This window comes from Mandrillus leucophaeus, unplaced genomic scaffold (assembly GCF_000951045.1).
Source record: "Mandrillus leucophaeus isolate KB7577 unplaced genomic scaffold, Mleu.le_1.0 Scaffold316, whole genome shotgun sequence".
In the NCBI taxonomy this organism is placed as follows: Eukaryota; Metazoa; Chordata; class Mammalia; order Primates; family Cercopithecidae; genus Mandrillus; species Mandrillus leucophaeus.
In genome coordinates this window covers 2,243,052-2,264,105 of record NW_012103321.1, presented here as the reverse complement: position 1 = coordinate 2,264,105, position 21,054 = coordinate 2,243,052, and the positions used below count along the sequence as shown (strand labels likewise).

The 21,054-nt window shown below is 34.8% G+C and overlaps 1 protein-coding gene across 3 annotated transcripts in view; it reads right to left on the bottom strand.

The window, feature by feature from the left end:
* The window catches only part of CEP120 (centrosomal protein 120kDa), a 75,292-nt gene that overhangs the window by 17,207 nt on the left and 37,031 nt on the right, over nucleotides 1-21,054 (bottom strand). For all 3 annotated transcript variants that reach the window (XM_011987772.1, XM_011987773.1, XM_011987771.1), the window contains 7 exons: nucleotides 19,787-19,883; nucleotides 19,537-19,689; nucleotides 18,917-19,006; nucleotides 15,106-15,198; nucleotides 14,145-14,306; nucleotides 9,474-9,596; nucleotides 1,508-1,606 (listed from right to left, as the gene is read on the bottom strand). In XM_011987772.1, coding sequence (XP_011843162.1) covers nucleotides 1,508-1,606; nucleotides 9,474-9,596; nucleotides 14,145-14,306; nucleotides 15,106-15,198; nucleotides 18,917-19,006; nucleotides 19,537-19,689; nucleotides 19,787-19,883 — 817 coding nt within the window. The remainder of the gene's footprint in view (nucleotides 1-1,507; nucleotides 1,607-9,473; nucleotides 9,597-14,144; nucleotides 14,307-15,105; nucleotides 15,199-18,916; nucleotides 19,007-19,536; nucleotides 19,690-19,786; nucleotides 19,884-21,054) is intronic.

Sequence of the window (21,054 nt, the reverse complement as noted above, 5' to 3'; positions counted from 1 at the left end):
AAACTGGACCAGACACTGAAGCTTGGGCCCTTGGCATCATCTTTGACAAGAATCTTCTTGTTGCATTGCTACTGCTACTACTTAAGTTCCAGCCCTTATCACCAGAAATGACTTAGAAAACGGGTCCTCCTCTGTTTTATAAGAAGAGCCTATGCTTTCCCACTTTATGCCTCTTTGCTATGATCATTCTATTCAGTATATTCACATTTCCCCCACTACTTTCCTAAATCACAACCAATTCCTCTATTAAAATCTTAAGTATCTATCTCCAGAGGCCTATCACAAATACCTCCTCTCCTATGACACCTTTCCAACTCCTGAGTACTCTATATGGTCTGCGTCAAGGCTCTTACTATTAGGCAGTAAATTTTATATTTATGGTTGTTTCTTCCTTATTACTAAATTGCAAGCTCCGTGATGGAAAGGCCAATGTCTTGCATAGATTTACACCTGGTATAATATTACTTTATACTTATTATACATGTAAGACACTGCTTTCAATACAGGAGACTCTTAGTACTACACATAATGTCTATCCTTAGTCCTGTCAGTATCAACATAGTCACATGGCACATTATTTTATATCTATATCTACCTGTCTTCATTTGTAATGCTTACAATCCCAACTCCTCTGTCATCTATGTTAGGGTAAAGTATCTACCCTAGTTTTTAATTCTCATGTAGACTGGTAGTACTCTATGAAAGGGGTAAGCATTTAGTATAATAGCATAATGATATTTAATAGTATTTGATGCTTATGGAGACACATTAAGAAAACTACAAACTTGAAAGACCCTATGTGTGAAATTTCATTCAGAATAAAACTGACACATTAAGTAAAAGTGAACTTGGAATAAATGAACCATTATTACTCTCTAAAAGATTTAGGTCAGTTAGGGTTAGATTCAAAATAAAAATCTTATTCATAATTTCTTCAAATGATTAAGATCAAATATGTCCAAAATTAAGATTAATTTCTTCTGAAGCACACAGCATTTGCTGATTGGTAGCAGGAAAGAAAAAAAATATAACAATTCAGAAAACTTCTATCAAGGTTTTTAAACTCTTTAAAAATCATGCAAAAATTCCTTGTAATTCCTTTTCTTGACTGAATTACTGTGTCTTAAGAATAACATTTGAAATATATTCTTAAACTTGACAAAATATTCAAGTTATCCTTAAATTTCGTCCTAAAAGGCACTCCCAGTGGAAAGTTTAATCCTAAGAAAGAAAAGAGTGGTTGTTTTATAAGTGAAAGTAAAATAAATTATTCCCAGTTTCTTCTGGGGAAAGGGATAGCTGGCATTTTTTTTTAAAGACACAATTGTTTCTAACTATAAAAAAGAAAGATCTTGCCTTTATAATATATTTTTATAAAAACCTCTAATCTCAAAAAATAGCAATATTCAAATGCAGACATTTGAATGTAACAGATATTGCCAAACATGTGAATTTGCAAAGAAACAAGGGAAAAAGATATAAAAAGAATAAGCTATAAACTACATACCTGTTTAAGTCTGGCAAGTTCTTTCAAAGCTCGTCCCCACTGCTGCTTGTAATGCAGTTTAGACTTAGTTGCAGATTCCAACTTTCTTTCAAGTTCAACCTAACAGTGATTAAAATCATATCAAGTGAAACACTATACCACTGTGTACAACCACTGAAAGATAATATATACAAAGAGTCTGGCTTAAGAAAAGAGTTTATACAGTGTAACATACGACATCATCTAAAACTGTTATATAATTTACTATAAATATTATGGCACATGAACATTTTCTTGTTTAAAATATAGTCTTATTTTTATTGCCTAACAGTCTATCCTAAAAAGAACTGAATTAGTCTTAACCTCCAGACAGTTACTATAAATGTATTTAAACATATATATTATATAAAGATCATGGAGTGAGAAATACATTCATTTTTTACAAAAAACAGTTCTAACTGTTAACATTCCAATTTAGCTGGCACTCTAAATCTTAGAAGCCAAATTTTCTTTTTGGAGGCCTATCTTCATATGGAATTTTGTCTTATGAAGACAGCCAGTAGAGATGCTTTTATAACTGTATTTTGGCAAAATTGTGAAACTCTGAAAACAGTGAAATGTTTTATCAGAAAGCAGTCTACTAAGAAAGAGTACAAAGTCAAAAATATTTTAAGAATGTTAACATAAAGCCAAGAGTAAGAAAAATAATGTTCCTTAATAACACACATTCTATTTTCTATTTTTCCTCAAATATATAAAGAAAAACATTAAAGTGATTCAATTAAAAATATGATTATTTATACTTGCAGCAGGCAATCTGTTGTACATGAACTGAAGCCAACTTGGCTATGTTTTGGAATGTACTCAGTGTTTCAAACCAAGTACCAAACAAATTCATGTAGCCAACAGATAGTTTTACTATTAAGTGATAATGTAATAATCTGCTTGAATTAGAGTAAAACACTGTTACTCTGAACCGGTCTAATTTTTATATCAAGTCTAGTTTTTCCCATATATATAGCTTGTAGTATTTTACAGGAAAATAAAAATGAAGCTACTATCCAAAAATTCCAACTTCAGAAAACTCATATGAAAATAAAATGAAAGGAAAAGCAGATGGCCAAATTCCCTTCACAAAAGTGCAGAACATTTTCTGCAGTAATATATGACTACATGGAGTCAAGGTCTTTTCTGCTTTACAAATCCCTAGTGCTTGGATTTAAATGTGTTGACATTTCACAACTAGACTCAAGCATCTTAAGTTGAATAATACTGCTGAGATTATTGAAGATGATCTCTTCTACTTACGCCCCAAAGATATATACCTATACTACTTGTTAATTTAACAAGAGACCATACCTCAGAAGAAAAGAAAAAAATATTTTTATACCTGTGGGATAAGAGGATAGTATTCAATTATATAAGCAATCATGTCCATGGGTCTTGGAGAAGGTCTAGTATACTAGACGAGCCCAAGAATGAGAGTTAGGCTAGAGATGAACCTAGAGGGATTATTTATACTCAATGCACCATCAGAAAAGATTGTGGATAGGTTATATCTGTTCTGCCATAATTATTAAAACAATTTGTATTTGCATAGTCGCACTAATTTAAAACACATGTATAGTTATAGATATAATTTCTTTATTCTTAATAAAATCTTGTAGCTAGTAAATCTGAGACACAAACCTCATTCTTCTAATTTATTCCTACACCCAAATCAACGATTCCTAACTTTTTATTTTTTAAGATATAGATGTCTCTGTGATTCTAAAGAAATAGATGGACCCAATTCCCAGAAACAATGTACACAGCTAAAATTTTATAATTTCAAGACATTCAAAGACCTTGGGTTCTTAAGAGCCCTTACTGTAAGTAGATTTAAACTTCTGGAAGCCTTTGTACTTATATTTTTCTTTAGGTTTTCTTGGTCATGACTGAGGTAACAGACCATAAGCCAAGTTATATACTCCTGAAAGAAAAACACAGCTCAGGACCTACAGTCCATTCAGAGGCTAGTAAAACTCAAAGCATAGATGAAAATTTACTGGTTTCCAATCTCCCTATTTCTACCCTTGATACACCTACAATTCTAGTTCTTTACTAGAAGTATGGCACTGTCTTTGTCTCTTAATCTGCTATTCCCAGGTCAATTCTGTCACAAGGAACTCTACATTTCTCTCTTGAAATATTTTCAAATTCTATTCCTTTATATTCCTACCACTACTTCCTTAGCCCAGGTTCTTCTCAACTCATCTTGACTATAAGAGGTTCTCTTGTCTCTCCAGCCTCCCCAGCCTCAAATCTATTCTATCTACGAATCTTGTAAAAACTACTATTAAATAAATCTATAGTAGCTACTATTTATCTACAGTATTAAACCTAAACTACCTGACCTAGGATTGAAGGCATTGCAAAATATAGTATCTGTCCTACCTGCTCAACCTGCTTTCCTCAACAGGAAACCGACTCCAACCAGGTTTGTGTCCCCTGTGTCTTCCCCACTCCTTGCCCAAGTTACTTCCTGAGCCTGCCAATTCTTTTTCCTCTGCTTACCTAAATCTTAAGGCTCAGCTCAGATTCTACCTCTACATGAAGCTGTCATAAAACTACTAGATTCCGAACGCCAAATGGTTTCTACCACATTCCTTGGAGTTTGATTATTCATGGTCATTTACTGCTCCCTGACTAATCTCCCAATTACTTTACGAACTCTAAGTGAAGTCTCAAAAGGAAGTCCCAAAAGGATAATGTAAGTTTTCTCTTCCTATCTTTGATTTTTCTCTTACTTTCCCATTTGCCCCAAGTCAGGGGTGGCATATAGTAGATACTTGCCAAATATTCTTACGTACATAAATTTTAGCTTAATTAAAAAATCTATGTTCTTTCAATATATCTTCAGTCTTTTCAGCCTCTGTAGGCCCTACTAAATTATATGCCTTCCACGTTTCATTTTTAAAGTCCCCATTATTTAAGCTATATATATATTAAAAAATTTCCTAACTGAAAGAAAACCATAAACTAATACTCACTTCTTACACAATACAAGTTGGGTATCCCTAATCCAAAAATCCGAAGTGTTCCAAAATCCAATACCTTTTCAGCACTGACATGACACATAAGAAATGCATCTCAGACTTCAGATTTTCAGATCAGGGATGCTAAACAGGTAAATACAATGCAAACATCCTAAAATTCAAAAAAATCTGAAACTGGAAACACCTCTGGTCCCAAGCATTTTGGATAAGGGATACGCAACCTGTAAAAAGAATCAACAATTCCATTTGCTAAAACTATATGTTTATGTTAACTTATTTTCAGACAATTTCAGTAAAAAATGGGAATATGCATATTACACTGAAAAGAATAGGTAATGAGAAAAGTAAAAAGCTCTCAATCAGACATAACCACAGCTTACAAATTAAATCAGATACTTTTTAACTTGGGTCTTTCTTTTTGTGCAATTATCTCTTTGTCACTATTTTAAGAAATAAGATTCTGCCCTCTTCTGGCTCCAAAAAGATTTACAAGGAATTTTCAGAAGAGCTGAAAAGCCTTGTTTCACTAGGCACCTTAAACATGCTGGATGAATGTATTAAGTCTAAAATAGAGGCAAATCAATTATGTACTTTTCTCTCTCAATGCAAGCTCACAGTACTGCTTATACCTTTAATATGTTTAATGATTTTTATCCTTTTGATAAAAGCGTAGGAAGAAATTTTAAAAGTCATTTAAAATTTATTTTTATCGTGGATATTACTAGTCAACCAGTCTATATTCAGGGATGAATAAGATAATACCTCTGTTACTATTTTGATTTCTGGTCTTTAAATTTCCCCGGGGTAAAAGAGAAGTACTCTTAGACACCCACGTAATAGATCTTCTGAGAATCAATGTGACATTATCCAATGAGTTCTTTAAATATTTCTGGTAGGTACAACAGAATTCATATTTATAAACACAGAAATACTTTAGAAGCAGGAAATGTCCAGCTGGATTCAAGTTCACTGGCAGAAAAATGAAGAGACTGTCCAAACAGGTAAGAAAAAGAATCAATTAAGACTTGCAATTAAATCAATGTGGGCATAAGAGTACCCCAAGATAGCTTGGCAGTTAACAGGCTACAGAAACATTTACTGAGTTCAGAAACACTAGATGAAAAATGTATTTCAGGGAGATGACTGAGTTTAGTTTTGGACATTCTGGGATATCTTGAAGACTGACCTCCAAGGGTCCAGGAGATGGACACTATTTTCATAATACCAAAAGATTATTTGTCTTTTCCACTTTCATTCTTCTATGAATGTACACGGGAGTTTCCCAGAGGCTACATGATGTATAGTATCACAACAGAGTGAATTCAAAATCAGATATAAGAATTCAGATGTCTATTATCCAGACACTAAAGAGATTTGTAAAATAGTAAAACAATGTTACTCTTCTCAATTTTTTGTTTTAGAAAATACTTTTCATAAAAACGTTATCTAGGTATTTTTTACCATTTCTAATACAGTGATTATCAATAAAGGGACCCTGAGTCCAAAAGTTTGAGAACTACTGTTCTAAGGCATTCAAGAAAAGATGTTGGGTAGGCAGTTGAATATATGGGTCATAAGCCAAAGAGACAGGTTTTGTCCTCTAATACACATTTCCTACACACTAGATGAATATTTTTTTTTCCTTAATGTAAAGATCAAGTTACTCTCCTACTTAAAACCATTCAATGGTATCTCATTATTTACTTAACTCTTATATTTACAAACACAGGATTTAAGTAAAACAATGTCCTAGGTTCTGTGCTTAGCATTTTACAAATACTGAGTCATTTAAATCTGTCATCGACCTTATTACCTTACTACCTCCATTTAAAAGATATGGAAATAAGTACAGAGAAGTAAACCAAGTGGCAGAGCTAGGATTTGAACCAAGGTGATGTGGCTCATTTTCATACTGTTAAGGACTATTATACTATAACTCTATTAGAATAAAAACCTAAACTCCTTGTCATGGCTTTAATGGCCCATACTTTGAACCTCATCTTGTATATTCTCCTTCCCTCATGCTCTAGGATGGCCTTCGTCCTCAACCTCAAACAATCCAGGCTTAGTCCCACTTCAGTTCCTTTGTAGCTAGCTGTTCCCTGGACACCTTCCATAGCTTTTCATATTGCTAGCTCCTTCTCTTCTCACAGGTCCCAATTAAAATGTCAGTTACCTCCTCAAAAAGGCCTTCCTTAACCACCTTATGTTGGGTAGTATCTATCCTGACAGGCCACCTACATCGCCACATTCAATATGACATCACCTTTTTTATTACTTTTATGTTTGACATAAACAAAAATGATCTCGTTATTTTTTTACTCTCTCCTCTATAATGGATCTCCCTGAGGAATCTGTCTTGTTCAATGCAAGACTAACTATAATCCTAGGAACACAGAAAGTACTCAATAAATAGCTGGTGGAATGATTAGCAGCAACTTAACATCTCAAAACAGTTTTGTACCAAGATGACGACATGCCCTCCATTAATTTTTGCTGAATAAATGAATAAATGAAAATTCTGAGTAGCAAAGATGGTGCTGGTTCATCATCATGATTAACAAAATGTTTACTCAGTGCTATAAGGTACAGTGTGCTGTCCTAAGAACAGGTAATATGAAAATAGCTATAACATGGTTTCTGCCTTGGAAAGTTTAGAATTTAGTTTGGATTATGGTAGTTCTGAAATAAGTATAAAAAGTACACAGTAAGTATTAAAAGTTCCTAAAGGAATCTATTCCACAGCCTACTGTCAGATTATAGTATCTCAACATAAGCTTTAAGAATCTGAGTGCTGGATTTATTAAGTAAAAGATGTTGAAGCTATTCCATAGTCTTTCTCTCCCTGCCACACTTTAGCAGACACCAGACACTACTTCTCTCAAAGTACTCTTGGCTGTGATTGTTATTCTTTAGTCCATTTTCCCAAACATGGAAGTCTATCTCTCACTCTCCAATGCTACTTTGTTTTTTTTTTTTTTTTTTGAGATAAGTTCTTGCTGTCGCCCAGGCTGAAGTGCAGTGGTGGGATCATGGCTCACTGTAGTCTCAACCTCTTTGGGCTCAAGTGCTCCTCCCACCTCAGCCTCCTGAGTAGCTGGGACAACAGGTACATACCACCACATCCAGCTACTGTGTATGTACATTATATATACACATATATAGGTGTATGTGTGTATATATACACATATATATAATGTACACATAATACACATTATATATATATATATAATTTTTTTTTTTTCTGTAGAGACAGGGTTTCTCCATGTTGCCCAGGCTGGCCTTGAACTCCTGAGCTCAAGCAATCTGCCCACTGTGCCTTTCAAAGTGCTGGGATTACAGGCATGAGCCACTACATGCAGCCCCCAGTGTTGCTTTCTGATTACGATTCATCAAAACTCATTTCTATTAACATCCATTACACCAATCTTACAAACTTGGGAGTAACATCCGACTTTTCTTACCAGATAAAATTTGAATTCTTTAACTTAGCATCTAAGACCTTCCCCCATATGGCCAAAAATTACCTTTACTTCCAGCATTCTCTTAAAGGAAACAGGTTTAATGGAGAACTCACAGTTCTACGTGGCTGGGGAAGCCTCACAATCATGGTAGAAGGCAAGGAGGAGCAAGTCACATTTTATGTGGATGGTGGCAAGCAAAGAGAGAGCTGGTGTAGGCAAACTCCCATTTTTTAAAGCCATAAGATGTTGGGAGACTTATTCACTATCAACAGAACAGCACAAGAAAAGACTTGCCCCCATGATTCAATTATCTCCCACCGGGTCCCTCCCACAACATCTGGGAATTATGGGAGATACAAGATGAGATTTGGGTGGGGACACAGAGCCAAACTATAGAAATGCCCAAAGGAAACGCTCACCGGAGCTCTGTTGTCCAATGAACTACAACGACAGTGAGGAAGAAAGCTGGAGAGAAGGGCTCTCTGATGGGACATGGAACCATAAAAAGATTCTACTACTGCGGGTCAAAATAAAGGAAGGAGAGAGATGGAAAAAACTACTGCAGCATAGATCCAACTTCCACCCACCAGTCTTCTGCTAGTGCCCCCTGGTGGCGAGTCTATGAGGGCAAGGAAACCTTCAACACAAAGCTGAGTAGGAAAAGACAGGGAATGGCTGGCACAATCAAATCCTTAAACTTTGAAGGTAATTTTCCTATGTATTACCTGTGTTATTTTCCTCTGAATGCTATATTTTTTTAATCATGCCTAAAAGTTATCAAATCATAAAATGCAAGAACACATATTGTCAAACTTAGATTGTCTAATGGACATTACACATTTTTAATGCCTAGCACCTGAACATTCTGTTTGTGGAGGAATCTCAATTTAAATGAGAAGAACATGGCTTCCAACAATAGAAAACAAAGTAAGACAACCATCCCTTCTTTCTAGCTGACAGACAGAGTGCAAGTCTGTAGTTCAAATGAATACTCCTATCTAGGACATCGAATCTACAGGGGTGATACATGGAGAGAATACTCACAATGGCTACCACAAAACAGTTCAACAGCATGACACTAGAATCAGAGAGCAGGGAATCCAGTGACATGGCAGTGACAGCACCAACAGGAGCATCCAAAGTAGACTGTTTTCTGACAGGATCTTGGCTATGCCTTGCTTCCCCTATCCTGCCCATATTCTGAAACTAGTTCTTTAGCCTCCTGAAAGTTTTGTAAATTCTTTCCTTATTAGAGTTAGTCAATTCTGAGATGTCTACAACCAAGGACTCTAATTTGTATAAGCTACAACTGACATAAGCCAAGAAATTCAAGTACTAATAATATCATGTGCCTTTAATTCTCTCATGCGTTATTTGACATCAGAACACTACAGCAAAACATTATTACATTGTATACACATTATTTATTGATTTTATAAATTGATCACTGGGACTAGTTAAACTGTGCAAAATTAACATGTGTACCTTTTCCAAGGTGAGAAGATTTATTTCAGACTGTAGACGGATTTCTGGTTTGCTGTTTTGCTGGTCCTTGAACTGTTGGAACTCCTTTTCCAAAATCTTATACTTATTTTCAGCATCATTAAGCTGTATTAAAAAAAGTTTAGCCATTTCAAAACAATGATATGCAAAGTTTAACAATAAAGAATTCAATTCAACAGGGTCTTTCTTTTTTTTTTTTATTCTAAAGCATGCTCATAGTAGAAAATCTGGAAAACTGCTAAGGTATAATGAGGAAAATAAAGATCCTTAGTCATTAAAAATTCAGTAAATCAACTGATTATACAAAAACTTTTGAAGAGTATGAAATTTCTTATCAAACAGTATCATGAAAATGTTTTTGGTAAAGCTCAAATGTCAAATTTAAAAGTTACCTTCAGAAATACACTTTTTTTACACTTACACTAAGATGTCGCATGTAAGAAAAAATTAAAGAGACCAACAGAAGCAGAGATGAGCAAACACATTTCAACACTAAGGCAACTCTGTCTCTCCGGGATTCCATTAGAGCAGAGTAAGTGCAAGTTCTCTGCCAACCCAGGATTAGGCCCTACAGCTACAGTGGAAAAGAATCTCAGGAGAAGACTCAGGAATAAAAACAGAGAAAGAGATTTCAGGCTAAAATTACTAGAAATGCTCAGAAAACAAAGAAGGGAAAATAAACCAGAAAAACCATCAGCCCAGTTAAGTAAATCAAGGAGTGACCGGGAGATTCAGTTTACTAAAAGAATGGAAATTTCTTGAATTTGAAGAGTTGAGGATGAACAGTCAGGAATAGTCTAAAGCAAGTGCCCAGTGTCCAAAGCACAGGAGCATAAAGAAGAGATGGTGACAAGTTTCCAGACTTTTACCGGACTACTTTGAGGCCAACAACCCAACCCTGGCCCTCTACTTAAGGAGAAGGCCTACACAGGATTCTGGGATACAGATGGAAGGATGACATCTTTTCAGGTTCTGTCTTTACAAATGTGGTCGTCCTTCCAATTCCTAAGTTCTAACTCCAGGCCTGTGTTTTGAGGAGCTCCTCTGAGCCACATGAAAGATCCTTGGGTACCCCAATGGAGCCCTGGAACATAAGGCCTCCATAGTCAGCTCCATGCTGACTCCTTTTTCCCAGAGACCCCTAGCCCCCAGCAGCAGTGGTCAACCTCTTCTGATTCTGCTCCAGATCTTGAATTTACAGACAGTGACAACCTGGATCCCAATTCTGTTTGAAAGCAAAAGAATAACATAATCATCAATACTCTGGTGCATGACTCTGCCTGGCCCAATGTAATGAAAATGTGAAAAAAATGAATAATCCTGACCCCCTGCCAAAAAAAGACTGAGCATTACAGATATGCCAGATAAGTATCCATGTAAATAAAAATAAGCTCAATTTTAATGTAGCATTTCTTGTTTCTATAGTTTGGTACCATATGAATTTTACAAATTCAGATACTATTACAAGTTAAGGTAATTTAAAGATTATTTGGTTCAATTCCTTCATACTAATAGGTTTAAAAAAAAAAAAAAAAAACCTGAAAGTCAAAGAAGCTAAATCGAGGTAGTGTCAAAGACCTAATGAGCTAAGTCAGTAGCAGGGGCAAAAAGCGACTTCAGACCTCTTCATCCCCTTGAATAATGCTTTCATTAAAGCAGTCAATACTTCCTGAAAAACAAAATGACACGACAGTCAGCCTTGACTGAACATTCAAATTTCTTTCAGAATAGTTTCAAATTTTTTCTAAAAAAAGGTACGAAGATGTTCTTCTTGAGATTTTTTTTTTGAAATGCGAACAAAGATTGCTGAAGATGTTTTCCAAAAACATGTACTGCTATGACTATCCACTATTAGATAAACCAATTATCTCTTCCCTAAGGCATAGGACTTATCTAAATCTGAAATATTAATACTAAGAAAATATGCGGCAAAAATGGAAATCATCAGTAATAATTAGGATTTATCTAGCATCTTTAGGAAATGTGGTGTTCCATACATGAGAATTTTCCATATGACAGAAGTTTACCTATTTTTTAACATCCAAAGTTGAAAAGAAAACCTTTCTAAAGTCTCTCACTTTTCTGTTTTAAACAAAAGCTAAGAAAACATTAAATTTGGTAGTTTCTTCACAATTCCAGAACATTATCATAAACAATTCTTGTTACAATAGGGTTATAAAGCAGTAAGCTATTAAGGCATGTTGGGCTCTTTTTCCTGTGCTAAGTGATCCATAAATATAGTGATTTGAGTTCTGGTGCCTGCTACAATCTATTTGAGTACAGATACTTTATCTTCATCAGCTCTCACTGACAGTGTATTTAACTGTCCCTTCTGCCAGTCTAGTTAGAATTGTGTGTATAATACATGTAACATGGTCAAGGTAAGGGTCCAAAGAGCTTTTCCATACCTAAAATGTGAAATGCATACAGTCATGGACTTAGCAATCTGGGCATCTTGGTAACTCCTCCTGTCCTTCTTACCTCCCCTTTTTTCCCCCAGGTTTTAGAACAGTAGTTCAAGAATAGAAGTGTGCTCCGGGTAATTTTTCCAAAATACCAGTTCTTCCCACCAAAGTTAGTTATTCCTACAAAGAAGTAAACTACACAATATACAACACTATCTGCAAGTCTTTTTTCTTTTTTTTGAGAAAGTGTCTCATTCTGTTGCTCAGGCTGGAGTGCAATGTTGTGATTACGGCTCACTAGAGTCTTGACCTCCTGGGCTCAAGTGATGCTTCCACCTCAGACTCCTGAGTACTGGAACCACAGGTGTGCACCACCATGCCTGGCTAGTTTTTATATGTGTTGCAAAGGTGCAGTTTTGCCATGTTGCCCAGGCTGGTCTTGAACTCCTGGGCTCAAGCAATCCTCCCACCTTGGCCTCTGAAAGTGTTGGGATTACAAGTGTGAACCACCGTGCCTTGCTTATACCAGTCTTAGACAAGGTACAAACATGCGTATTTCTCAAGAGCTCTCCTGGTGACTCTAATACGTGTTAAGAGCCTTTGTTCTAGATGGTTGAATCTTCCTGCTAAGTGGAAGAAGACAAGCATTACTGGTGAATCCCACCACAAGTGCTCACTTTTACAACTTTATCTTTTGTATTTTAAACGAGACTACCCTACTTGGTAACAATCAAATTCATATTTTTACAACCACCTAAATAATGGCCCTGTGCTGCTGTGGAAACTGTTCATGAGAAAATTTACTGAAGACTTGGGAGGCATTCATCATACATATCTAATCTACACTGGAATTTTTCAAGAAAGATAAGCTTAATTTTTAACAGCTTGATTCTTTTTTTTTAAGCAAGTATTTATTGAGCCCCTATTATGTGTTGACAACTGGCCTGGACTCCTGGGATACAGTTTTCATGGAGCAAACAATCTGATACTGATTAAATTATCATGCTAATGAAAATAAAAACAAACTGATATGACATATCATAAAGAAAAAGAATAGGAGAATAATGTCCTATGAGACCATAAAATGAAAACCTGACCTAGACTTGGGGAGCATGAAATAGGGAAAATTTCTAGGAGTAGGTGATGCTTTAGCTTAAAACCGAAAGAGGAACAGAGTACACCAGGCCCAGATAATGCAGCAAACATGAAGATCCTGTGGGTGAAGCGAGCATGGCATGCCTGAGAACTTGATGGAAGACAAGCATGGCCAGAGAGTATACAGCACAGGCACAAGAGTGTGGGATGAAGTCAGAGAGACAGGCTCTGATCTATGCAGAGGGCTGCAGGACAAGGCAATGATTCTGATCTTTGTCCTATGAGCAATGAGACAATGCTGAAAGATTTTAAAGAGGAGAGAGTATCAAGATTCCCAAATTTCAAAAATATCATTCTGGCTACAACATGAGGAGTAGATTAGAGGGGCCCATCACTGAAACAAAGAACATTTACAGGTAGAAGGTCAAGTATGGAGAGAAGGGCCACAATGGGTTTTAAATGCCTTTAAGACATCTGAATAGAGATGCCAAAAAGGCAATCAGATATATGGGTCTAGAGGGCAAAGGTAAGGTCTTGGATATGACCCTGGATGTGAAAGTCCCCAGATGTACAGATTGTCTCTGAAATCATGGGCATGAAATCATGAATAAGATTGTTTTTGCAGAAAGTAAGTCCTGAGCTTGGAGGAAGTCCAACATGTAACGGTTAAAGGAAGACAAGCCTGCAAAAGAGCCTGAGGGTGGCCAGAAAGATAGAAAAAAAAAGAGAGTGGTGATGTGGAAGTTCAGAAGAGAAAATACAAAAACAAGGACAACAGTGTTGATTATATCAATCAGTTTTACTGACTATGAGGAGAGGAAATAGGAACACTGACAATTCTCTTATGAAATTTGGATCTTAACTAAATTTGGTCCTTAAATGAATTCGGTTTAGTGCTACATGAAGAATATCTGTTTGCTTAAAGAAGACTTATCAGAAAAAGATTTAAGTTGGAAATGACCTGAAATATGCACAATTTCACACAAAATAGTTAGAAGATCCAACTTAAAGTATATTTGAATCTCAGCGCAATAAATATGATTAATAGTCTAAATTACTGTGAATTTTACCACTTTTTAGTAGTGAACTATTTCTCTTATTATTAGAATGCAAATAAACTAAGTATAAAAAGATGATAAGTACGTTATCCAACCTGTTGCTGAAGGCGGTGTTTATCCTCTTCAAGCTGTTTGATTTTTAACCTTTCTAGCTCTACTTGGTGAATACAGTCCTCTTTGGCCCTACGGATAGAGTCCTGCAGTTCTTGCAGGTTCCGTTGACGTTCTGATTGCAGTTCCTTTTTTTCTCTTTGAAGCTTAAAACAAAGGCATCTTTAAGAGGTTGGTTTATTACTAGCTGTATTATACTATTCAATATTCCAATATCTTTCTATACACTCAAATGTTCAGGATATTTACAAATTTATTTTCACATCTTTTTCAGTTATTAGACAGTTAATGTTCAACTGTACCATTATAAATTTTCAATCACTGTTTAATACTATTATACACACATATAAAAATCTATAAACAATTTGTATAAATTCACTTCAAAACCCTAACCACTTAACATTTCCATTTGAATAAAACCTTTTTAATTGTGTAAGCAAATATGCCCAAGTTTCTCTTCTTTTAGAAACGTCTGATTCTTGCCTAATCGCACAGAATAGAGCCTTAGTATTAGGAACATATCTACACTATTAAGTTTAAACACTCTGACATTCTTTTCTACCTATTCTAATATGTAAGATATGCTGAATAGCAGTTTGAACAGCAGTTTTCTGCATGTCTAAAAGACAATTTTCATGAAATATATAGAGCACAAAGTAATAAACAGTAAGAATTTCATATATAGACTGTGAAATAAAGATATATGATAGATGACATGCTTACTAATAACACCACTTTCCACCTCTTTGTAAATAATTATGTAAGATTCCCATAAATGGAATCCCTCTAGTTCCAGTCTTTGCTGTCTCATTCTTATAAACAGCCCATCCTGAATCACTTCTCTCTCGGGACTATTTTGCACCTAACTTTCAAAATAGTATTTCTACTTTGCAAGAAATCCCTCTATGCTGGAAAAAAAAAATATATGATAGATGAATGAAATACCTCTGATTCCGCACTAGCAAGCTGCTGCTCTCTCTTCTCCAAGTCAATTAGAGTTTTTTGAAGTTTTCCTTCTAGAATAGTATATTCAGCCACCTAAAATATAGTATTAAAAAAAAAAAAGTTACCTACCTTCTCCCAAACTTAAAACACACACAAATTCAAAAATATGTATCATTTCACTGAAACACAGGACCTGAGAATAGGAAAGTCACAACTTACATCCTCCAATTCAAAGAAAAAATGTGCTTTTATGAATTTGAGACTGGTGATGGCCACATTTCCTCCTTCTGGTCTTTTTTCTTCTCCAAGATAAACACAAATTTTAACTGTTATTCATATATTATGATTTCCACATCCTCTAATATATTAGACTTAATCTAAATTTACAGAGGATGGAAACAAAAGACTGTTAAATTTGAAATGCGTATGTAGTGTAAGCAACTAAATAGCCAAGTGCAGAGTCCAGGGAAGAAGTAAGGGGATGGGTGTGTGTGTGTGGTGGGTGTCTTGGTGTATATAATGCCAAGAGAGTGAATGAAATCATCAAAGGAGTGAGCATACCGAGAGAAGAAAAGATGATATTTGAGGACAGGGCTCTGGGACAAGCCAATAAAGCCAACATGAGGAGAATCTAGCATGAAAATTAAGAAAGAGAGACCAGTGAAGACAGCGGAATACAACAGTAGTAAAGTATAGCCCCCGAAAAAAGTATAGTCAAAGAAGCCAAGTAGAGGAAGTGTTTCAAAGACAGAGATAAACTGAGTAAGGATGAGGAAGGACTGTCTGTTAAGACAAAAACTAACTGTTCTGGTGAGTGAGAAAATGAATTGACTAGGGAAAGCAGTAGGATTGTGAGCAGCTGTGAGGACGTCTTAGCGCTTGAGGTCCTAAACCTCCTTAAAATCATCTCTATAACACCCATCTTTTCTCCATAACCTTTCGCTACTATAAGTTTTTGGCTTTCGTTTTCTTTAAGACATATTTCTTTCCTGGTCTCCTGGACGTTAGTTTCACATTCCTCTATTCTATCCACTATACTTCCATCAGAATTATTGTTACAGAATGAAAACCTAATTATCTTATTTTATATAAAAATCTTCATTTTAAAAAATTCTGATATTTCTACCTTTCTCAACCAGGGTTTATCATCTGAAACACAAAACACAGAAAATGATTTAATTATTTTCTCCATCCTCTCCTAAAATGGTACATAACTACCATTTTAGATGCATAGGATAAAGTTAATTTATTACCAATAATGGATCCCTTAGGGTATTAAGGGCTTCATTCTCTCAGGAAGGCCTGGTTAAAAAAACCCTACAGTATCTAGTCTAAACTCTACATAATGGATTATGAGATCATTTATTCTCCAGGGCATCAACTTCTCTTATTTCTTGAGGCACATTCTTTCCTCCCCTCTTCCAACATCAAACTACTTATAATTTTCTTAATGCAGAGTCTATTTCAAACTTCTTTGCCTTTTGCTATAGGGGCTGTGTCTGGAATACCTTTTGAGTCTACCTGGCAATATCCACCAATCTTCACCAAAGTGAAAGCATGATCTTATCTACAGAACACTTCCTCATGCTCCCTTATGTAGAACTGAGGTCTTCCTTCTATGTGGGTAATGACTATCTTCAGCTATCTGATGGACAGTCATATGTAAGACAGAGTATATCTCAGTTGCTCCAGAGGGCAGAACATGAACGACGTAGAGATTTACTCCTTCAGGTAAATTTTCAAAGTATGAAAGAAGTTATATATCATTTAAAAAAAAAATTAGGTAAATAAAACAAAAATAAACAGAAAAGGCTCACATAAAATTGACATTTAAAAAATACTATAGTGAGAGTCTGAGTATTTAGCTTTAAAATATTTGATCATACTGAAAAGCAACGTTTTTTTTTTTTCTCACTACTGACTTTATTTTGTAGTGGTTGAAAAAATTTAAAAGAAAAACTGATCCCATGCAAGACAGGATACTTTAAGACAAATGAATTAAAGTATTTGGTCCCAAAAATGCACTTAGGTTGAAAGAAAATGGCAACTCTCAATCTCAAATCTACCTTTACCATATGATTAATTTGAGTAAACAGCACAATCACTTATTAGGTAGGCATCACATTGTTTTCTGACTGGAGTTATTAACTAGCCAGGAACTCATCATTCCAGGCTGAAAGAGGAGAAGCTGTATAAATGGAAACCAATTACAAATTTTAGCTGAGAAGATCATTATTACCAAAATGACAATAAACCAAAAATTACTTGGTGAGTTTTCACAGAAAGTTTAATTATGGCACAAATTGAATTTTTGTCACGTTTCTAGTAATTTTATTAACTTTTCAAATATTTCCTGATTTGAATTTTGTAGACCTCAATACTAAAATACTCTTTAACACCAATGAAGAAAAATGGTTCAAGGATAAACTCATCTTGTCTAAAAGGCTAGGCTAAAATGTTTAAAATTAAAATGATATTTTCCAGCTCCCCCAGATTCAATGAATATCTAATAGGTGAGGTCTATAAATATTACTTAATATAAAACTCACTCTTAAATAACAAGATAACTAGTATAATGTTAAAATGTATGTCAGGGCTTCTAATTATTGTAATATTGATTATCTGAACTTTTCTAAAGAATAGAGACTTTGATGTACTCTTATTTTTGTTCTTTCAGCTTTTTAAAAAGTTCACTGGTTATTCAAGTTTTTAATAGTGAGAATTAAGTTAGAAAAAGCTGATATGGTTATTTTAAAATCAAAGGCCTGTGTACTTCTGTTTCCACCCATAAAAGACAAATGGCCCTCCTCTACAAACACAAATTAAACAACATTTATGAAACAACTGTTTTCAGCCATTGGGCAACTGGCAGCACAGGACGATGATCCCTAAAAGGTGGGAAATAAATAAGGCAACCCCTACAATATATCTAGCTTACTGCCTGAAGACTGTAGCTCAAGAAAGGGGAACCCAAACAGACACTAGCAATCTTGCTGAGCTGAGAAAATGGAATGGAGACTAGAGAGGCTGAGGCAACTAGAGTTGATGAGAGGATGGGGTTACAGAGAGAAGGAGCACTGGAGACCTGTAGAGCCATCCCCTCAAATCTGAAGCTGAATACTGACTAACCACTAAGAGTATTTCTAAAGTCCTAAAATTATTAATAGAATATTTGAAGAAAGTCTAACTGTTAAGGTTGTTTTATTTAATAACTTGAGTGTAAATGGACAAATATTAAGCTCTTGCTTCAGGAATAAAATCAGATGGTCTCATGTTATCATTTTTAAAAATGTGATTTATTTCATAATTCTTAAAAATAGCTTAAACATTTGAGGCATCTTATTAACTTACTGATTATAATATGTAGTTATATATATATAGAAATGTGCTATCTTTTTCTTTTTTACACATCAGCAGGGTTTTTCTCTATTCATTTTTGTATATTCATATACACACACACTTTTTTTTAAGAGATGGGGGTCTCACTATGTTGTCCAGGCTGGTCTCAACCTCATGGCCTCAAGCAATCCTCCCTCAGCCTCCCACAGTGCTGGGATTACAGGTGTAAGCCACCATACCTCGCCTATATTTATATATTTTTTGAATAGGTAATACATTTGCATATTCCAAAAGCACAAAATACTTTACAGTGAAATGCCTCCCTTCTATCCAGAGCCACCATCCACTTCCTCCATGCCAACATATCACCACTATAATTAGTTATTCCTTCCAGAGACTGTCTTTAATGCAAATACAAGATACTATCATTAATATTCTTCCTTTTCTTCCTCACTTTTACGCAAGTTATTACCTTTTTCTTTACTAGTGATTCTCTTTCTCGGTCCCTTTTCTTCCATTCCTCTGCAAGAGCTTGCATATGAGCCAGTTCTTTCTGCTTCAGCTACAAAAGGAAGAAAAATAAAGTCGCCAGAAAACCCCAAATATGTCAAATAAATGAATCAGTTGTCAAAGAACCGATACTAATCACTAATATGACTTTTTCACGCATTCTTTTTTATTCTTAAAAAGAAAAAAAAAGATGCCTGAGGCAAATGATATCCATTTGAGTTCACTTCAGGAAAGTATAAAGCTAACAGTGGGTTGTGCTTTCTAACTTGTTTGGAGACTAGTGATGCAAGTTCCAGGAGGGTGTGCCAAATGAGGACATGAAATTTAAAGAGTAACTTCCTAATTTTACCCAATAATCATGAAGAAAGTTTACAGAATTCTGAGTGGCTTCTGCCAAGTTGCCACATTTCAGGTATTTTTGATTCTCAATTTTTTTTTTTTTTTAAGTAAGGCATTGTTGACATTCAAAGAAATTACATAAAATACCTACAGAACTTAGAGATTAAACCTTGCTATGGAGAAGGAAAAATTGTATACAGAGTAGACAAAACAGAATTTTTAAAGTAACATTTAAAAAGTAACCTGATTTTCAAATATATCTTCTTGCATCTCCTTCCACATTTCTAGTTCAAGTGCTGCTTTGTATTCTAAGGTTTCACGAGGCTCTGTCTGGATCTCTGAAGGACAAGGTGCTGGAGGAAGAGACGATGGCTTTTGTTGTATGGCAGACACACCCTAAGAGATGAACCAAAAAGTACATTTAAACACTCACACACATATGCACATTAGATTCCTTTTAAAAAATAATTTGACAAGATTAAATTATATTTACCTGAGATGAATCAGAGACAAAAATCTCACGCATTTTTACTAGTCCGTAATCTTCTAGAGTCACTGTGTAAGAAAGATCTGCTATCCTGTTATTTGATCTACAAATAAAATAAGAAATACCTTAAAATTCACAGAAATACTTTTATATTATTTTTCCTTTTATTTCCACAGTGCTTTAGCAATGGGGAGTAAGCAACATTTTCTGCACCTAACTCTATTGTTTTTGAAACTGCAGCAGCTTCTGTAGGCTTCAACACCTTCTATATATATAAACTGATCATCACAAACACCCTGCTAAATACATGCATACGTTTACTACAAAATGACCCCGTTAAGAGTTCTAAAAGGTATAAAGGTGAAATTTAAAATCTTACTGCCCACAGGTAATTATTGCTCATATGTAGTTTATTTCCTTCCTGTTTTATTTACATATAGATATACATGCACACATCCATGTTGACTTCACATAGTTTTGTCTTGTTTTCCTATTTACATCAGGGGCATTTTCTCACATCATAATATTCATTTTAAAATGTGATTTTTTTTATTGTCTGTAAAATATACAAATGAATTTATGTAGTAAAATATACTTAACAATTCCCCTACTCTTGATTATATTGGTTATTCTGAATTCTTTTTTCTACTTTTCCTGGGATGTACACACTCATAAATATTTTACTAGATATAAGCAATGCCTCTAGGTATAATTGGCACATAAGCAATGCTTCTAGGATAATTATATGTTAGTATTATCATAATGAGCACCTCTTTGCATCATAGAACTGCATGCAGCATTTGCCATTAGCCAAATGAAAACAAGAGAAAATATTAGAAGAAAATAAAATATTAGCAATACAAAACCATGATTTTGTCTAAATCAACTATACTCTGGTCAAACAAAACTTGAATGAATGGTTCTCACACAATTAGAAATCTTAATTAACCAACTTTTACATTTTCTTCTTGTAATCTCACGGATTTCAGAAGAAATGAATAAGGTTAAATGAAGCATTACTGTATCTGACAGAAACTCCTGAGAGTAGCTAAGGTTCTCACTTAAGTAAATCTCCTAAAACTTTCTGTCTACAAAGTAGGGCAATAAAAGTAAATATTCATAACAAACAGGCAGCATTAAAATAGCTTTCATTATTAATGATTTTATCTTATGATGACAGAAAAAATGCTAATTTTTAAGAAAGATTCTTCAACAATAGGAGTTGAAACAAAATGGCTACGAATGGTGAGGAGTGAGGAAAGACATTTCAATAA